Source organism: Vanessa atalanta, chromosome 14 (assembly GCF_905147765.1).
Source record: "Vanessa atalanta chromosome 14, ilVanAtal1.2, whole genome shotgun sequence".
In the NCBI taxonomy this organism is placed as follows: domain Eukaryota; kingdom Metazoa; phylum Arthropoda; class Insecta; order Lepidoptera; family Nymphalidae; genus Vanessa; species Vanessa atalanta.
In genome coordinates, this window is record NC_061884.1 from 8,209,155 (window position 1) to 8,230,963 (window position 21,809).

At 30.5% G+C, this 21,809-nt stretch overlaps 1 protein-coding gene across 3 annotated transcripts in view; it reads left to right on the forward strand.

Annotated features, from left to right (window-relative positions):
- LOC125068678 (arylalkylamine N-acetyltransferase 1) overlaps positions 1 to 21,809 on the forward strand; it is a 96,617-nt gene that overhangs the window by 68,865 nt on the left and 5,943 nt on the right. For 2 of the 3 annotated variants that reach the window (XM_047677953.1, XM_047677951.1), the window contains exons 2-4: positions 9,370 to 9,494; positions 9,976 to 10,156; positions 14,463 to 14,668. In XM_047677953.1, the coding sequence (XP_047533909.1) occupies positions 9,424 to 9,494; positions 9,976 to 10,156; positions 14,463 to 14,668 (458 nt within the window). In that variant the 5' untranslated portion in view covers positions 9,370 to 9,423. Of the gene's footprint in view, positions 1 to 9,080; positions 9,163 to 9,369; positions 9,495 to 9,975; positions 10,157 to 14,462; positions 14,669 to 21,809 lie in introns of those variants that run through there. The other variant, XM_047677952.1, reaches the window with a different exon arrangement.

Genomic DNA, 21,809 nt, shown 5'->3' on the forward strand with positions numbered 1-21,809 from the left:
ATATTGAAAAAAAGAACAGATTAAAAAAATGCCACCTAATTGAGGATAACAAAGTGTAACGACAGATAAAATATATCAACCGGCGCTAGTCGCTCCAAGCCACTGAACTCGAAACTATGACGTGAGCTCTTTATAGACGAGAGTGCAGAATACTGGAATGGAAATATCGAAGTGAAATTTTGTAATTAGCATAAGTGATAAACTTCATAAATTATGAAATAAAACTTAGCAAACTGTTATTGTTCCCGCACTTACTTACATATTAGGCGACAAAGGGTTGTCTTGTAAAACAACGATTAAATGTATTCTGCAAAAATAAGCCGAAGTTTCTCGTACTACTGAATCTCGTAATACTGTTATTGAATATTTCGATGTTAATAAAAATATATATGATAAATAACTAGGAATAAAAAGCTCGCATATCGACACCGTAGCCCGTATGACAGAAGTTAGGTTAGGTAGGTTTAAAAAAAAATAAAAAGGTCATATTTCGTACGGAAAAAGACCTTTTTGTAGTTTTTTAGTCGATTAAGTAACCAAAATAAATGTAATAAATACAGATAAGAGTAATAAACAAATTCACTTTTAAATTTATACTCTAATATAAGGATGTACATATTGTTTCATCGAATTAAATAAAAACTAGTTTTACTTTACTTTGCAACCATATCAGATGATATTAATCTGGAGTCCAATTAATATATTTTGTGAAAGAAATGCTCGCGTACATACATACTCTCATACAGAAAATACACACACACTCACACTCAATCGAACATCAAATACATTACTTCTTTATTTTGATCAGAACATTAATTTCTAAATAGTTGTTACAAATAAACAGAAAATTTAATGATCAATAATAATAGAAAAATTAAACACATTTTGTTTAAAAAGTAATATTTAGATTTATCTGTTTTAATAAGCTTCGAAATTATTAAATGCAGCAATTGTTTTCAACTTCAACGCAATTAAACATAACACAAACTGAACTGAATACCAATTTATGTCATTTACAGTCAGATACACTAGAGATAAAGCACTGTTTAGCTGTCACTAACCGGGATCTATTTTAAATTCATTAGTATTCATAAGCGCTATAAAGATGTTAAAATACGTATCAATGTCAATAAAATAATAATTATTCCTTTTTATTTCCCGAGTCCTTTATAACTGGGACCATATCTCCACAGATTCTGTGATACATCTTACTGACCTTATATTGTAATAAGATCATCGCTGGCATTCATAATATTATGAATCATATCATATAGATTATTTTCAGTTTTATTTTCTATTTCATATTCTTATCACATATCAACAAACGGCAACATTGCACCGAATTAAAAATGCATATCGCCTAACAATTGTTCTATGAATATAATCACAATTCAACCGATAGCAAGTGTATTGCTTTTGATAAGTGAGTTTCTAGGAACTCTAAATTAATTTGCGTATAGTTACCGTAAAATTGAGGTTTTTTTAAAACTATCGTCACGGTTAAATGAATGCCTGATTATACTACCGAGCGATGAGGCTAATGTTAACAAATCAATTTTACATTTATGAGTTTCAATATTGCATTTTGTTAACAGTTCCGTATTCAATGCTATATTTTTTTAAGATTACTATATTATTTGTGTATACTATAAAATAGGTAAATATATTAGTAAATGGGCCACATGGGCCTCACTCCTGAGTATTGCTTTTTAGCTATATATGTGATGTGCGGGTAGTACCTTACCAGACGGGCTTGCATAAAGCGTCAGTAAAGATTAATAATAATTATACATTGTTTATTATATCAAAAACGTGTTTCACGCTTTAATGTACTAGTTTTTCACTAAAATAATAAATCGCGAAAGACTCAGTTTAATATGTAAAAATGAATAATTAATTAAAAGTAATATTATCTACATCTGGTTCTAGTAATAAACACATAAATTAGTTTTGTAGAACTATTTTTTTATCTATATATAGTGCAAAGAACTTTTTTTAAATAACATATACAATCAGCACTGAATTAACTTGTGCTAGTGCAAAGTTTCATGTGCGGCAAAATTAGGAGGATGAAAAAAATCGACCAATAATAAAAACATGTATGATATGTTTTTTAAATAAAAGAAAATACTAGTAAATTCAAAAATAAATGTCAGCTGTGTAATATTCCATCGGTCTGAGCGCAAACAAGAAGATTGAAGCAATAGTCTCGAGACTATATTTCAATCAACTCGTGACAAAATCTAGAAAGTAGGTCGAGCTTATTCTCTACTTTTTGGTTAATCTCAGCAATCCTTTATCTTAGCGGGGCTCTTAACCACGTTGTTTATAAGCGGCGTTCTTAGTTTCCGCGTAAAATCAGCAAAATCGTCGTCGTATTTTTAATTATCACAGATTCGTAAGCCTAGTCAAGCGGATAACAAATGATTATTCGAATACATGTACATTAACGCTCTTTTATCGTTTACTGACCACACGTACAATACGTATGTGACATTAACGTGACAAACAATGAATTGTCACGATAATATTTACCGAGACAATTTAATTTCATAATTTTATCCGTAATCCTTCGTACATAAACAGTATTTCCGTCACAACTGCCGCATGCTATTGTCATGTTGTCGTGATCAGGCATCGACCTATCTTTGCTTCCGACTAATTTATCATCACGACATCTAAATCGTTTAACACCGCGCAGCAATATCACATAACTTCACAAAATTAATATATATATTGCTAAGTTTTATCACTATACTCTTTTACCCGTATTACGTTCCTAGGCGTAGTTGCCTTAATTCAGGGAAATGCTGGTCCAGCCTATTTTTTTGGTAAACATTGAATACAGGATACACGTTGAAAACCAGATCAGATAAAATACATTTAAAAAGTATACTACAATATTTTTATAAAAAAAAAATCACTGGCATAAGGTTACCATTACATAAATTATTATAATGTTAGATAATGATAAAAAAAAAACATACAGAAAATGTTTCATTCGGTCACGTGTTCTGATTTGAAATTGATCAAATTTTTATTAATTAAATAATATATTAGTATACCATCGAGCTCGCAACTTTCCGTAACAAACATTCGAACCGAAAAATAAAAACAATCTCGTCAAAAATAAGTTTGACGTCATCCGGTTTTGTATGTAATACATATTTATAGAATTATTTTTAAGTGAACTACTTATTGAGTTACGTAAAACCAAGTTATTTTAACATTTCTTTGTACATATAATTTTATAAATCAATTTGTTTCAATCGCTAAAAAAGATTATCCGTTCAAAATACTTCCTAATAACAGAGATATTAAATTGGCAATAAAAAACGCAAGTGTATTATATTCATTATACTGTATTATTTTTATAGTAATTCTATACCAAATATAAAACCCGGAAGTCAGACTGGTCTGAGTTAACATCAAACGTACGAACACACACAATAACAAAATTGATATAAGTAGGTATGAAATATATGTCAATTATTTTAATGCAAAATCTTTTCCTATAAAATAATTGACTTGCTTATAAATTATCAAAAAGTTATAATTAAACTCGATAAATACTAAAATATTTAAATAATAAACGTTAATGATATTGTATTAATAATTATGTCTTGTATTTAAAATATCAAGAAACAATAAAAATGTAAGAATTAATATAACTTCTACATTAACTTATATAATATTTACACCAACACACACATACATACTTGCAAATGCATGCAATGAAATTACAATATGATTTATAATTATGAATTTTGTAAGGTATTTTTTTTAATTCATTATTTTTAATTTATTTTTTTGATAAAACTATATTTATGAATTTGTATAACAATATTAATATAACAACATAACATTGACAGCCTGTAAAATTTCCCACTGCTGGGCTAAGGCCTCCTCTCCCTTTAAGGAGAAGGTTTTGAGCATATTCCACCACGCTTCTCCAATGGAGGTTGTTGGAATACACATGTGGCAGAATATCGTTGAGATTAGACACATGCAGGTTTCCTCAGGATGTTTTCCTTCATCGCCGAGCACGAGATGAATTATAAACACAAATTAAGCACATGAAAGTTCAATGGTACTTGCCTGGGCTTGAACCCGAAATCATCGGTTAAGATGCACGCGTTCTAACCACTGGGCCATCTCGGCTCTCGGCTGAATATAATTGATAGTGGTAAATGGAGATTTATTTTATAAATAAAACGTAAAAATGATTAAATGTTATTTGGAGTACAGAGAGACATTGTTTCAGATCTTAATATGATAATCAAAATCTCATGATTGTTACCCTTGAATATTCATACCAAACCGAGTTTTAATTAAAATACTTATTATACTTATGACATTTTAATGTTAAAATAAGCATATATAATTATAATTACAGACAATAACAATAGGACAACGGTAAATTTAAATTTAAATGTTGTCTGCATTTTAATTCAGATGTTTCTAGAAGTCTAAAATGGGTATTAATTATTTTAAGAAGTGATTTGCACTAGATTTTTTTGTGTTTTAATGTTGATTTAACGATAAAGTCTTTTTTCTATATCTCTTGAACCTAAAGTTACTTCTATTTTTTACTGGTAGGTAAGGGAAAACTAAGGCAAAGACAACCTATAATCTTGCCAGGATTTATGAAAAAAAAAACCAAAAAATAGAAACGGTACATTCATTGATCGTCAAATATCTACCAACAATTCGGAAACCTCAGAACTTTGATGAACTGGCGATATACTCAACGAAGTTTTGTTTTTGTTCTCATTGATAATTTGTTAATAATATTATTATATTTTTATTAAAAAGGCCTGAAGGTGAATTCATTTCCAAGTTGTAAAAAGTTACCAGATTTTTTGGTTTCCGTGATACAGAAAATAAACAAACACAGATAAAGAAAATAAATAAAATATGTATCATGACATTCTTATTAAATACAAGCTCTGATTAATCCTTTCAAAATAAATGTATTTATAGGAAACGTATATAGAAAAACTTGATATATCGTGGTTTTAGTATCTTCGTAACCTGTTTCATACTCGTGGCTGACCTATATTCTTTGTTATGGAATTTCAAGTTGTTTCTGCTCTAATAAAATAAGTACACCAGAGATGTAGCTGCACTCAAGTGATTTATTAAAGGAAAAAAGGTTTTTCTTCTTTGCAGAAACTTCTTTACAGCAACATATAAAAAGCAATATATTCAAGAATATATGTTTGATTTGGTGGTAGGGCTTTGTGCAAACCCGTCTGGGTAGGTACCATCCACTCATCAGATATTCAACCGCCAAAAAACAGTAGTCAGTATGGATGTGTTCCGGTTTGAAGAGTGATGAATTAATATCTTAGTTCCCAAGGTTGGTGGCGCATTGGCGATAAAAGGAATGGTTAATATTTTTTACAGGGCCATTAGACGGGCAGTGGTGACCACTTACCATCATGTGGCCCATATGCTATCTGCGAAGCTATGACATAGAAACAAAAAAAAACCATCATTTGTCATTCGATAACGTCAAATTGTTACCTAAATACGTGAAGCCAATTTTGTATCCCTTTTTCGAATGGAGGAGTAAGAAATTTTTATAAACTTAATATGCATTTGAAATTCAGTAAATTAATTTAAAAAAAAAAACACACTCTACCTCATTTACGATATAACATAAAAAATTGATCTAATTGTTAAATTTAGTTTTAAATTACTACAAATATGTCGTAATTAGTAAATGTATATAATTGAATAGCTACAAGTTATGTTAGTTACTTTTTAAATTTAGAGTAGTATTATGGCTCAGGTAGCCTTGGATAATTCTAAATGTCCAATTCTCAGTTCGTTAACCTCATTGTTGAGAGTCGTGACAACCTCCAGTGAGATGAAATTAAAGAGCGGCATCTACCTCATTGGGTATGTGCTGAGAAAATCCTTTTGTATACAACAATCGAAGGATAATCAAAATTATTATTAATTTATGTTCTGCTTAATAAATTCTGTTAAATCGGAGTTAAAACGCCTTGAACTACTCTACCATTAAAGTTATAAAGTTGTGCACATTTGATCTTTTTCCATTTGACGCTGATTTATTCAGTTTTTTTTCTGTCTGATTTGAGTCTGATAATTTATTTTCAAGATAACTACGAGATGAGAAAACCCCTTAAGATCATACTTATATAAATCACTCACACATAGACGAATCACAGATACATTTACCGAATTTTAAGATTTTAAAATTTTAAAATTTGTTATAATTTGAAAAATAAATAAAAACATTATATAAATCTGTACTGAGCTGTAACGCTTCTGACATAAACACGTTTCAGTAAGGCCAAGTGCGTTAAGTTGCACGCGCTTTATTTTACTTTTGTTTACTGTTTCTAAGTTACGCGCGCAATCGCTGTGCGGAAGCAAAACAGTTCGTTGACAGATTTTTCACGATTTGTCGTGCAAAAAATTCTAATTCAGAGTTCAGTTATCTGAACAGCTAATTGATTTCATAATAAGAATTTCACGAACTAACTACTAAAACACGTAAAGGCCAAGGTACAATACATAAATCAAAATCGTTTAATAACAGCTCCCAAGGTAATAAAAGCATTTCCGCACTTAATAGGCATAATACAATAAATGACATTATGCACGTTAATACCATTGTGGGTACAATAATGTGTTTGCATTTGTCGCTGAATATAATTGGATAATTGGCGGAATATAAATCAGTTGACGCACGACCATAGGCACTGCCGTGCAACTACAATTCAATCTCTTATTAATTTATTTATTTCTGTGTAAAAACAGTACATAATAAATTTTAAAAATAACAAATATTAAAAAAAGAACATTAACAATAAAAGTTTCCAATGATTGATTAAAACTTATAACAATGTACAAGACGTAGATGCAATGAATAAAATTTCAATTAATTTAAAAATTGATTTAAAAAAACGGAGAGAAATAACAAAATTTTAATTAAATTCAAAACAATAACGATAAATAACCAATTAAATGTTAATAAAACTAATCACTGCCATTTGTCAAAATATTTTTAATATAACAATTAAATTTAGCAAGAGAGAAACATACTTTACTTAATACTTTTTATTGTACACCACGAAGAGTACACCTAAATAAAAGAAGCATACAATTTTGGCGACCTTATCGCTACATAACAATCTATGAGATTTCACATCACATTTTTTATGTCCAATTTTTTACTAGTTTCTGCAAAAGGTTAGGTAGGGCGGTCTGGTGTTAGGTGGGTACCGTGTGTCCTTTTTTGTACCCCTGACAACGTGCAGAATTTCATGATAATCAGTTGAACAGTTAGAACATGATAGCGGAGCAAGCAAATAAATAAACAAACTAACTTTTGCATGTACAATATTAGTATGACATGCACAAAATGAAAGCTAAGGTACGACATTACGTGCAATCTACGTTGGCCGTTGCTCAAAATTAGTGCCAAGTGCCTACACTGGCGCAGTTTCTACGGTTTTACATGCGACTTTAAACATGCAGATTGTACTATGTGATTGCGATATGCGTTAAAATTATAATTTAATTTTATACTTAATATTTAATATATAAATAATTTTGGGTACAAATAATACCAGTACTAGTAATAATTATAAGCTATAAAACATTCGTATTGGTAAAAAGTAATTAATAAAATATTTTACTTTTAATTTCATATATTATATTGTGATGGTCCAGAAATAATATCACAATAAGATCAAGTCATGAGCATGCAAATAACAGGCAAAATTGCTTGTCTAATTAATAACGATAATATCTAATAAGAGATGCACGAAAACAATACCGTCCATTGGGCTCCCCATTCTTAGCTAAATTTCAGAACCTATTCGGCTACCCCAATTAGTTACTTCATTAATACTAATAAGACCATAGACAATACATTAAAGTAGAAAAATATTAAAATAGACATTGCAAGGTATGTTTTACAATGCAATCCCACTCGAGAGAACTTCTCTACGACCACCAAGTTTAAACTGAATATAATTTTCATATCATTTATTTATTTAGCCTTCTTGTTCAACAGTTATATATTTTCTATTAAAATATTTCTGAATACTGGTAAATATTAATAGGACTTAATGACTCTACTAAAATGGTACGCCTTAAATACAAACTAAATCTAGATTATCTACAACAAAAGATATTTTAACTATCGAAACAAGACAGATGCAAATTTAACACCGCATAGAATGCCTACCTAACCTACATTACAAAGGCTAGCGCTGAATTATGCTGGAAGTCTGCATAACCATTATAAAATCTGTTATGCAAATTTAAAACGTATTGCACTTATTTACAAAGTATTTAATTGTGTAACAGTTCCAAAATTGACACATTATAGCCTACCCGCCACCTCTAAGTCACGATCACATTACATTTTGCAATTTAAGGGTTAAAGAGAGAGGCCCTATTGGCACCGATTGTTTTAATTAAACTATGTGCACCGTTGAAAATTCAAATATCAATTTTAATGAATGTCATGTTGAATTTATATAACTTGATTTACTTTTAATAAAATTACTATAAGGCAGCTGCCATATCTCTGAAGTTTTGCGTTCAAATCCCGGCTTTGACCAATAAAATTATTGGGTTTTTCTGTTGTGAAATTCACTGTAGGAACGTAAGGTTAGGATGTAAGCGCTGTTTTATATTCCTGTACTGAGCCTGAACTCTATCTGGTCGTGTCGCATTGCCATGTAATCAAATTATGGGATTAAAGGGAATATAAAATGTATCCGTATTTGCGCATAGACTTACACACCCTGTAATATGTATGAGCAAATCGTGAAAATGAAATTGATAAATAGTAATGTATATTTGTAGTTACGCTCCCAAAAGAAACTTACATCACTTAAACTTACACGTTCAGACTGTGGTTTTATAGATATATCCCTATTTTACTTATAACAATGGCCGATATCTTATGTCCGGTTTCTGGCAGATGTAAGTATGAGTATATATGTCCTGTTTAAATTGAAGATGAGTAAGCATGTGACAATAAAACAGTTTGTCATATCTTTTGTCCACCATATCGTATTACGGTGACGCTGACGCATGATATCCCATCATCCCATGTCAGTTTGCATCACCCATATTCGCGGCTTCAGACATTACCAGCTTCTCCATACAGTAAATATTAAAAAATAAGATCTAACCTTTAGTTACTTTCAGAAATTATAGGATTTACAAATATATTTTTTTTCACTTTTGTTTTGTACATACGTGATTTAAAAAATATATAAACGACAGTTCAGAATTTATCGTTAATATTTTGACTTAACTAGAAGTTCCAAATTCAATTGTGGTCAATGCTAAAATATCATTTTCTTCTTGTAGTTGGCCGACGAGCTGCCGGCTCAGCTTTCTGAGCTGGACCTCAGGCCACGGACCATGGCCCCTTCCTACACCCTGCGCAAGTTGACGCCAAAGGACAAGGAACCAGTGATAGACTTCTTGAGGAGGTACCATATTTTATTCTATAAGCATTTTTTTATTATATTATGTGCATTTTTTAAGTCATAAATTAGCAAAAAAATATGATCTTTCATCTTTCAAAATGAAAGATTTAATCTTTTGTAATTCTTCACCCTGAAAGTTCGTCATATACCTATACAAATTAAACATTAATTTCCACTGGAAATAGCGGTTTAAGGCAAAAGCGAAGAAATTTAGGGCGGATATTAAAGATTTCAGTTTATTACTGGCTTATTGCAGGATGTACAAAATGTATTTAGCCGAATATCAGTATTTGCAGTGCTTAGGTATTTCGGCTCCTGTATATGTATAGATAAATAATAGATTTTATTCGGTTAAATTTAAATCAAGTTTGTTTTTTAATTTTTATAAATGATTCTGATATATTTATGATAACAAAAAAAAAATATTATTATTGACATTTAATAAATTATTATTGATTACTACAACAATTCCAATCCCTCACAGATTTTTCTTCCGCGACGAACCTTTGAACCTGACAATAAACCTGCTCGAAACCCCTGAGTCTCGCTGCATCGAACTGGAGGACTATGCATCTTCCACACTTAGTGATGGCGCATCAGTAGCCGCAATTGATGAAAATGGAGATTTCGTGGGCATGGTCATCAATGGAATTGTTAAAAGAGAAGTAAGTTGTTAATATTTTGGCACTTCCCTCTTTTTTTAAATATATATATATATATATATATATCCATTTCATCGGCTACTAAGCAATGTTAAGCAGTATTTTGATTACCACCTGAAACAAATAATTAAAATGCTTTAATATTATATGAAAACTCTAACGCATATTTAGATTTTTAACCAAATTTTTATCGTCTTGTTAAGTTTTCTTGTAAGAAATATGAACTCTAGCAATAAAATGTAAATTATTGAGCTTATCAAGCAAAATAAATAATTATACGTATTTATTTCTATGAAAAGAAATGGCACGTGACTAAGATAAAACGTGAGACGAACTATTAAAAGTGAAACAAGATATCGTTACTCATTCTCAGACAGAGAGGCGTCGACTACGTCATTTGAAAATTGAGCAAACCTTTGAATCACGTGTTACTTTAATTGATGTTGTTTTTTTATCTTAATGCTATTTTACTGTTTAACTATCTATTCATTGTATTGGGAAATGGAAGTCTTAATATTTAACGAAATTTTTTAAGGTTCTCTATTGGTATGTGTTCTTGGATGGACGTATGCGTTTATTTTTTTATAGACTTGATTTTGAATTTTTCTTCCGTGTCGCATTGTTGTACAAACAAAATAAATAATTATTTCACCAACAATTAATATTCGCGCTGTAAATGTTCACTCAATACAAAAGCGTTTTGATTCTGATAAACCATCAAAAAGTATCTGTCAAGTCATCGGCAGGATTCGTTTCCCGATTTCTTTGAAGACTAATTTAAACGTCCAACTAAAATCTGAGCTCTAAATAATTTATTCATCTTCGATATGAAATTGGGTGATCGTGATTGGTTGTTGTTGATTGATTATTTTTTGTAGTGTTGACAACTCGGCGCAAAAACTGTTAATATTTTCATACCTTATAAACTAAAACTAAATGTAAGGTGCTCATTGTGAGATAATAAAACTCGAAACTTCCGCGCAGGTGTTGATTGAATGTCGCCGGACGCAATGTGATTTTTAATTATCGAGATATGTCAGCATTCGTTCGATTGTTTTAGATACCTATAATCTAATATGCAGTTATGAGATAATCGCCCTGGATCGATAATATGGCTGGTACTGGTTATTTAGAGAATGTTATCTTAATAACCTTGAGGGGTTACGTTTAATCCGATCTACATATTGAAGATAATTGGTCTTTGTTCAATGGCTGGCTGGCCGAGATGGTCCAGTTGATGGCACACCTAAACCTAATCGAAGATCTCGATTTCAAATATGAACAATCACCAGTGACTTTTTATACTTCTAAATTGTATTCATTTCACCTCTAAAGCAAGAAAAATATCTTATTTGTCACAAGTATTCATTAGAGCAGTGCGATATTATATGCCCACCTTTTCCTTAAAAGAGTAAATCCTTGCCCAGCAGTGGGATTGGTATTTATGTACTCGATATTTCAATTACTACTTTATTCAATTAACTTTGTAAATCGCTTAATTACAAACAGTTAGTCGTTAAATGCCTACAATATAATACGATTCCTTGAAACTAAACCAGATATCTCCATAATAATAATTTTATTGAACCACCTTATTTGTATAAAATAATTGGTAAGGCAAAATGCGAATGACAGAAAACCAATAAGTTGTAATATTATTATTAGAGAAAATAATAGCTTCGCAAGGCATATTCATCTCGCAGTTTCAGTTTAAATTATTTGGTTAAGATATTGCTTATTATGCGTAGTTAATAGATATTAGTTGGTACATACAGTTTTTTTTTTATATGTGCTGGTGGTGTTATATTTATTCTGTGGCGTATGGACTTTATCCTGACTATTATTATTGAAAGAGAAAATTGGGATTTTCTTTTTAACGCAATGGAGATTACGAGTGGCGTCATTCTTTGAATTAAAATTATTGTTGGCCGGGGAAGCACAAAGATTTTTTTATTCCTCCTAAATACAAATACTTATGGAATCAAAACAGGTAATCCATCTTAGCGATCGAGATAGGGTTGATATTATATTGTGCCTAATCAAAGCCAACTTCATAAAACAAATCAAATCAAAATCCTCAATTTAATGGAAAAGCTATACTAAGTAAGTATAGCTTTTCAAATTTGTCATATTGAAAACCACCACCGGCTGCGAAGAGAAAATAAACTGACCTGGGAAGACCGGAGCGAGAAACTCAACAGGTCTAATTTTTGTTTGTCAATTTGTAATTATTTACAAATACTCCATATATGAGCCGAGATGGCCCAGTGGTTAGAAGGCGTGCATCTTAACCGATGATTTCGGGTTCAAACCCAGGCAGGCACCACTGAAATTTCATGTGCTTAATTTGTGTTTATAATTCATCTCGTGCTCGGCGGTGAAGGAAAACATCGTGAGGAAACCTGCATGTGTCTAATTTCAACGAAATTCAGCCACATGTGTATTCCGCCAACCCGCATTGGAGCAGCGTGGTGGAATATGCTCCAAACCTTCTCCTCAAAGGGAGAGGAGGCCTTTATCCCAGCAGTGGGACATTTACGGGCTGCTTATGTTTTTTTTATACTCCATATAACAAAGGAATATCCAGTAGGTTATTGTTTTATTACCAAAATGTACTATCCATGGATTTACTAATTGTATAATAACCGTATGAACGTAAACTACGTTCCTGTGCCTCTCTCCAGTTATCCTACTTTATCGCGTTTATTGAATCTCAACATGGTTTTTTTTTAAATAATGATATATCCATAAACATGTCATCCATGTCCACGGTGTTATTTTTTCTATTATTTGTATTTGCGTTATTTTCGGATTTAGGATTTCTATTTGCCACCAGGGCTGGAATTACATGGCGTATGTATAATATGTTTTTGTTGATTAAAGGATTGTAGATTCAACGCAATTCTGATCAGATAATAAAACCCAGTGCTGTAATAAGTGATCGTTTAATATTTAAATTTAAAGGAACTAATACAATATTCCACGATTCGAATTGCAATAAAGTGGATTAATATAGAAATAAAATTTTATTGTTGCATAATTACTAGTACCTGGACGACGGAGCTCACACGACTCTGATTTATTAAAAATATATAAATATTCGCTATTTAAAAATGTTTATCCGGTCGCGTTTTTTAACTTGCGAGAAATCGTATTTTAAAATATAAATAAAAAAATTGTTATATTTTAATCTCTGCCTAGCGAAGATATATGTCACATCTAGCATTAAATTACAATTAATTCAAAACTAATATGTCAGTCAAACTTTTTGGCATTATTTGATTGTAAAGAAACTATATTAATATACCCACTTGAAATTAATGCGAATAAACATTGCGGATATTTAATACTCAATAAATAATTAAATGCCACAAGGAATTGGTCACGATCGCTTTGTAATTCACTTATGTAACATAATGAGGTATAATTTGAACTGGTATAGACAACTTGTAACCATACCACATTAAACATACTTTTATAATTTGTCAAACTATACCACAGGAATTTGTTTATTTCATTTGTTTCTAACGAATCGATACGCCTAAAATCGAAAAAGTAGTCAATTACTGATATTTTTGTTTACCCTAATATTTTAGTGCGTGTGTTCTAAATCCAAAATTCTATAACTGAAATTTAATTCAATGCCGCCGAATCGAATGACATGGAATTTTGATTCTGTCAACAATACAATCTCCTTTTCAATTTTATTTTAGTTACATAGATTAAATAAAAATATTTGTTAAAAAATATTTAATAATTTCGATTTATTTTATGCAACAAAATGTATGGTAAGAGAGAACAAATAACGTATAGTTTGTCTCTATCGTAATAGAGATAGCGAAAGTAAAAATATTTATAGTCATAAAAAACAAAAATACATGATACGCTATTTTAACAGTTTTTCCACTCAATCTTGCGTATAACTGACCTCGTTTGCATGATTTGTTACCTTATTGCACGTTTACAAGATAATTGCAAGAAAAAAAAAGAATTAAGCGTGATTTATAATTTGCAATTTGTTTAACATATTTCATAAGTACTTTAACCCTTAACCCAAAAGAGGATATACATTATAGTATTAAAAAAATGTTATTATATTTATTTTTATGGAGATTACAATTTTCAATAACTTCGAGTATTTAGCATCACATAAAAGCCTCTTATTATTGAACTATAAGTTTTATTTTAACGAAAATCTCTAAATAATAATGCTTGAATAAGCGTAAGAGTCTAATATACCTTAGAATAAAAGAAATTATTGCGGCTGGCATCATAATTAGATTTATCATTATATGTTGTATTGTTTCAGGAAGTCGACTATACGGATAAGTCGGAAGGCTGTCCGAACCCGAAGTTCCGGCGGATCTTAAAACTTCTCGGCCATCTTGATCGCGAAGCAAGGATTTGGGACAAGCTGCCTCAGTCCTGCCACACCGTTCTGGAGATCAGAATCGCATCCACCCACTCCGACTGGAGGGGAAGGGGTCTCATGAGGGTCTTATGTGAGGAGACAGAGTAAGTATTTTTAATTCTACATTATTTAATTAGGAAAATATTACAAGAGAAGGCCCATCGACCCAGAAGTTGTAAATTAGATCCCCGTTTGATAGACTCGTTGGCTATATCAAAAACTTGCATGTATTTTCGCCATTCGCATATAATTTGATAAATCACTACATATTATTAAACAAAGTCCCCCCCACTACCACGTACCCCTACGGGACAAACTAAGAAACTATCGATTTCCATACAGTTTTCGCCAATCGACATATTTATTCATGAGGAAGCTATAGATGTATATAATTCATTAAACATCAACAACAGTCGTCATATTGAAATATGAAATATTGGATGATTATCGAATATAATCAGGCTAACTGAGTGCTTAACTGGCATGCCCCGCGAAAACGAGGGTTACTTATATTACAATGTAAACCTTCAGTCTACATAGAATACTATAATTATATATTTTATCGTAGGTATATAAATGACACAAAATTCTTATGGTTAAGATATTTTATGTTAAATCAGACAAAAGCTAAATAAAACTATTGTAATGCGTACTTAAGAATTAATAAAACAATTATGTTATTGTTATGTCTCCAATAAATATCTCGTCCAATACATTACACAGCATTTTTAACGCAGTTTAATAAGAGCATAAAGCGCATAGTTGCAATTCATACATAGCAAACATTTATGTTTTATTCCGGTATTGATTGTACTTTTTAATAAGCAGTCGCGTGCCAAACATAATCCAGTTTCAGTTGCCAAGATACAGCACAATGTATTGGGAATATGATAACATAATAAAACATATACGATACACAAATAAAATACAATAGACAAGTATGTATTTTAATTCTTACATATTTAATTCTAGCCCTACTTATATATACATAACAAACTATAAATATTGCATGTGTTTCGAATCTCAAGCAAGCTGATCTGCTTATGGAGTTACGACGTGGACAATAGAACTCTTCAATGAATACCAGCAATTTCCTTAATCTTATACATGGCAAAAGCATTTCTATAGTTTTTAAATTATATTTAATATATTTTTTTTTTATATACGATAAAAACGTCAAATTAGTTTATCGGAAAGTAGAAAATTCTAGTCTAGTTATTATGTATGTTACATGAATTATAAAGATTGGAACCTTGATTTAAGTAATTAAATTAAATAATAACACTTGATATTCGTGTCTTATAAATTCAGGACTACCTGATAATCTTTTCATTAATTAATTTGTATACCTAACTTTATGAAAAAGAATATACATACATTTAATTATTACTTTTAAATTTTAATGGACACTCAAGACAAAGTTGCTCTTGATATCTTGATACATTTGTCAGACATTATTCTAAATATATCATCAGGAAATAATTTTAAATTACTTAACATCTTAACGTATATAATGTTACTAAAAAAGTTTGATTGGCGGCGATCTGACGACCTTGGTTGAAAAAATCGAGTCATTCTAGAACTTCTTAACAATGAATTTGCATTTTATAGTCGGGTATAGTTAATTGACAATTTAAAAGTGCGACTATTGTTTTTTTTTAAATGTTATTAAGTATTAAATAGTTGAAATGTTTAGGTATTTCAATTCTGTTTTATCATAAAAAATAATTGACGAATCTTTCATTATTATCGACTTATATATCCTCATTCTTTTTTGATTGTGAAGGATATTCCCCTTTGATCCTATTTAAATTTGAAGAAAATGTTTAAGGTTTTTAATTAATTTTAATTATTTGTGCAAAGTTAGATAATAAATACATAAAGTATTCGTATTTATTAAATTAACTCTGCATAATTAGAACAGTATAAGTAACAAAATTACAAGAACATAATTTATACGGTTTTTTCAATTTAAACAGGGTTCAAAAGATATTCGCATCTTTGTTATTAATCTAGACACTCTTTATTTTACACTGACAAAGAAAACTGTAACTTCTAAGATTTTTTTTTTGTTTTAAAACCGAAAGACAGGTGTTTTTTTGCCTCGAATTGTTCTATTTTGAGCCTTTTTGATACAGACCGATTGCTTCCAAAAAATGAGAAAGTCAAATTTATTTCTTACGAGTACACCATTTTAATATCAAACTGCAAATAAGGCAAACTTACACGGCAAACATGAAAAAAGGAAATTTATGAAATCAAAATAAGTTTTAAATATATTTTATATATTTGATCACAACAAAATTATTAGCAACGACGTTGTATACTTTTTAATTTGAAGACTGTAACCGCAATGATAATCTGAGAATACAAATAATCGCCCCTTATTCTTCTTTACTATACTTAATTACTTTTATACGATATGAACATCTTAATCGAACTCAAAAGTAATATATAAACAGATATTTCTAATACAATTTAAGTCGCTACTGACGGTTTACCTTACGTCACACTTATTCAAAAGCGTTATATTATTAGTCGAAGTATTTTTCATAATTATTTCTATATCTCCATCGATCTAAGATATCATGAAGATATGTGTCAATTTTGCACACTGCACAGCCACCATCTTATTGGAATATTTTTTTCAAGGTATACTTATTAGTGAAACATTGTTCAACTTTGAAAACAAATTTCTGCTTTTTACAAGTATCTATACAATTATTTCATCGGAAGTAGTATTGATCTATATTAATATTGTAAATCTGAAAGTAATTCTGTTTGTTACGCTTTCAAACCACCGATCCGAATTTGATGAAGTTTGGTTAAATAACACGCGGGCGAAGCTGCATTCAAAACTATTTAATAATAAATTCAATTCAAGTCTGTTTACTTGAATGTCGAATATATGTTTCACAACAAGTAATAACTCGACACGATAAGTATGTATAATTAGCATAAAACTATAATAATGTCATGTCATGTGTTAGAAATAAAATAACATTCTTACCATAAACAGATCGAGCTTTTTATCATCAACAAATATAAATAAAGGAAGTTATATTATTTCAAACATAATCTGGTTTGCCTCAGTTTTTCAATAATACTATAAATTACACAAGCATGCCGCTTCTATTGATCGGATACGCGGTAGTGACACTAGGCATTATCTTTTATGGCTGAAGGCTGAGTGGAATTTAAAAAAAAACTTTATGTTAAGACTTTAATACAATAACTATTCACACGCCAATAATAAGCACTATAGGGACTTAACTCGTGATTATTTTCAATGTAATCAATAAATGAGAGATAAAGTTAAGTTTATCAAATCTTAATGTAATCCTCGAAAACTGACCTTCTAACTTATTCCTTAACATTTAAAAACGTGTATAAAATTTTCTACGTTTTTATTATTATCTTATCCTTCACTTAAACTAATAACTTTTAACAGAATATATGTTTTTTTGTAAACGGATCATGTGATTGTTACTTTAATATATTAATCACTAGCTGTTGCCCGCGGCTTTTTTCGCGTGGAATTTGAATACATTTACAGTTGTAACATAAAATATTACGTTCATTTAAGACCTCTTTGTATACCAAATTGTTGTGTATTACCCTTAGGGTAGAATATCCCGAAAGCATAAATACGTATGACGTTACTACTCATTTTTAATCAAAATCCAAAAGTTTCATATTTTTAACTTAAAAAACGACGGACTTCCGTACAAACTTTCCACCCCTATTTCAACAATTCGATAATTCCTTCCTTAGTGGGTGTCTCCTCAATAAAACGATCCTACTCGCCAAATTTCATTGCCCTAACTTTAATAGTTAAAGCTCGGCGATGATGAGTCAGCCAGTCAGGACATGTTATTTTGTAAGTATAGGATGACGATAGACGAAATCATATATAATTAATTAATATATGATTTCGTTTCGATTTGTGAGCGCCTGATTCTAAATAACCACTAAACTTAAAAGTGGACATTTCGAAAATGAAATTGGATGCTAAGAGGTTTGTCAATGGATTCTCTAAGCGGTGTTGACTCATTTATGCAGTACGTTTGTTTGTATTGTAGGTAATATCGTAAATCAAATTAAAATACACTTTATGTTAGTTGGCCGCTATAAACAATTTGAATCGTCGTTGTAATAGTCTGTTATTTCAATTAAACATAATTCTACCACTGGTATAGAATGTGGATTATACTGATAAGAACTCGACACTCGACTTTTACAGGATAGCATCATGGTTGCACAGCGATTTGAGTCGTCTTCATTCTTCCGTCTCCACAACGTCTGACATAAGTTTAAGCTTAAATACGGGGAAAATATTAGATATGACATCCATTTTTTGAAAAAAGGCATTTAAACAGAAGTATACGTAAAAGCCAGTGATAACTGCAGAGCAAAATCCGACTATTTGTATAAAGTGAAAATTTACAGTGAATTCAATCACGTTGGTAACTGAGACAAAGTGTGTATAAAATTATAAAATGTATTTTTTGTAGAATATAATTTGACGTAAGCAGATTTCCTTATGATTTTTTAACGCTAAACACGATTAATTATAACAAATATCATTTTAATTGCCAGTATTATTAATTAAAAATAAAAGTATTATTCAAATACAATTTACATATCCCGCTGTTGATTTTTATTTTTTACAACTAATACTGATTGAATACTTTTTATAATCTGTATAATCTTGTATCGAAGCCCATATTATCGGCTAATGATTTTTTTATGCAATTCATTATGTTCCAATCGATTTTATCTCGAATTTTAAAATCACTACATGTGATTAAATAAAATAAACACTAAATGTGTCAAAACTTCCATTGAAACAGTAGTAGTATTAAGTATTTCAATTAATTCGTCTTATTTTTAAACGATATATATACGATTTATAGCAATGAATTCGAATCAAAATTAAAAATAGCTACTGTACAAATCATGACCGCGTTGAATTATTAACAAGCTTTTCTCCGTATAATCCCAATTCCGATTCACAGTTCGTAAAATAAGCCAGTCTGTCTCTAACGGAGGCATTAATATAAGACGTTAAACCCACACGTTTGAGTGACTTTATTTTTTCTGTCACCTTAAATTATTTTTAATTGTTGAAAATATTTTTATTATTAAAGCAAAGTTATAGATTATAAAAAAAAAATGTATTTCCTAATATAATACATAATACTCAAAACATTCGTAATAATCAAATATTATTTTGTTAAGGTTGTTTAGTCTTAACAAAGGTTTTAGTGTATATTTTTCAATTTATAATTAAAAAATATGTGCACAAAAAGTCTGCAGATAAGTGTGTAAGTATTAACCAACGCGTATACGAGTATATATTGCACTACTCTGTAAAATTAATAACATCAGCTCATTGACCTTTTTAGCTGAAACATGTAAAAAGTTAAATATTTCGCCGTAGAATATTCTTTTCTTTTTTTATATAGGTTGGCAGACGAGCATATAGGCCACCTGAAGGTAAGGGGTCACCACCGCCCATAGACAATGGTCTGTGGTCACCACCATATGGTAGATAATATTTCTTACAGCGTAATGACGCATTCCTTACATCGCCAATGCGCCATCAACCTTGGGAAACAAGATGTCATGTCGATTGTGCTTGTAGTTTTGTAACAAATTATCAGGTGAAGTCACGCTCATTACCATGTGTAGCGAGTACCAAGTAACGAAAACAAAGATTATTGTCCTCTGAATGAAGCTGCATCATCTCTCGCTAAATACGTTGTTAATAAAGTGGCGTGAAACAATGAAATTGTATTATTACGCTGTTCATTCCTCACATGTAATTTAACAGGCAATTCTTAACAAGCTGTCACAGAGTAGACATGACAGTAGAACCACTTTATACAATTACTGCGTCAAGCTTTGTTGTTATTATCATTTAAATATACTGCCTAGAGACAAAATAATACCGTATATATGTATATACGTTTTTAGTTAAATTGATTTAGTGTCCGAAGTTAAACTTTATGAATTATGAAATATTTTCCATTGGCATAATTTTCAAAATAGGTTAGTAGCCATTTGTAACCTAACCTAACCTAACCGTCTGTGTACACAAAAAAAACTAACATAAGAAAATAAAGTATATTTTTACATAAACAGCCAATAAATTTCTCATTGCTAGGCTAAGGCCTCCTCTCCCTTTGAGGAGAAGGTTTTGAGCATAATACACCACGCTGCTCCAATGCTCAATGGTATAACATCGTGTGGTAGAATTTCGTTGAAATTAGACACATGCAGGTTTCCTCGCGATGTTTTCCTTCACCGCCGAGCACGAGATGAATTATAAACACGTTTATAATTCAAATTAAAATTTAGTATATGAAACATCAGTGGTGCTGGCCTGGGTTGAAACCCGAAATAATCGGTTAAGATGCACGTGTTCTAACCACTGGGCCATCTCGGCTCATAATAAGTGATCGAGTATATTTTCAAAGTCATATCGACTCATCATATACTGTTTATTTAGTGTATCCTATGTAGTGTGGATCGTTATGATACTACAATATTATTAACAGAAATTATGAAATATAAAATGACACAAAATAAATTTTGCTACATCCAGCTCCAGAATGTTACTCTGTATGCCTGAGAACTGTCATCTTAAACTTGTTTCAATATTTTCACATGAGACACCAAGCTTACCAGAACTTCAAAGAATCACATGAATTAACTTAAAAACATACTCTTGCCTAATTTTTTAGCCTCTATCTCTTTATATACACGTATTCCATACTGTTAATAAACAATAATAACGTTTAATGTTTAACTGCTAAGCAAAAGCCTTTAAGGTAAAATATTCGGGGTTATTATTAGAAACAAGCAGGAAAAAAGCAGTTTCATTCGTCAAATGGACATTCATACGATTTTTAAAAATGACTACGAAAGTATGATTATATGAATGTATGTAATAAATGCTTAATGAGTGATATATTATGTATGCGTTCTCGAAGGAATTACAATACATATATGTATATATTTGGATAATAAGTGGTACTCTGTGAAACGGAACTTCGTTTCTTGCACGCACAAAAGTGAAGCATACACCACTTATATTAATTTAAACTTCATCCCTTTAACTGAGCATTATTGATTATGAATTGTGAAAAGTAAACTTGAGAGTTGTAAATGGGTTTCGGTCAAAATATTAAAGATATTCCTTCACCGCTGACCATGAGATGAATTGAAGCAAATTTATCA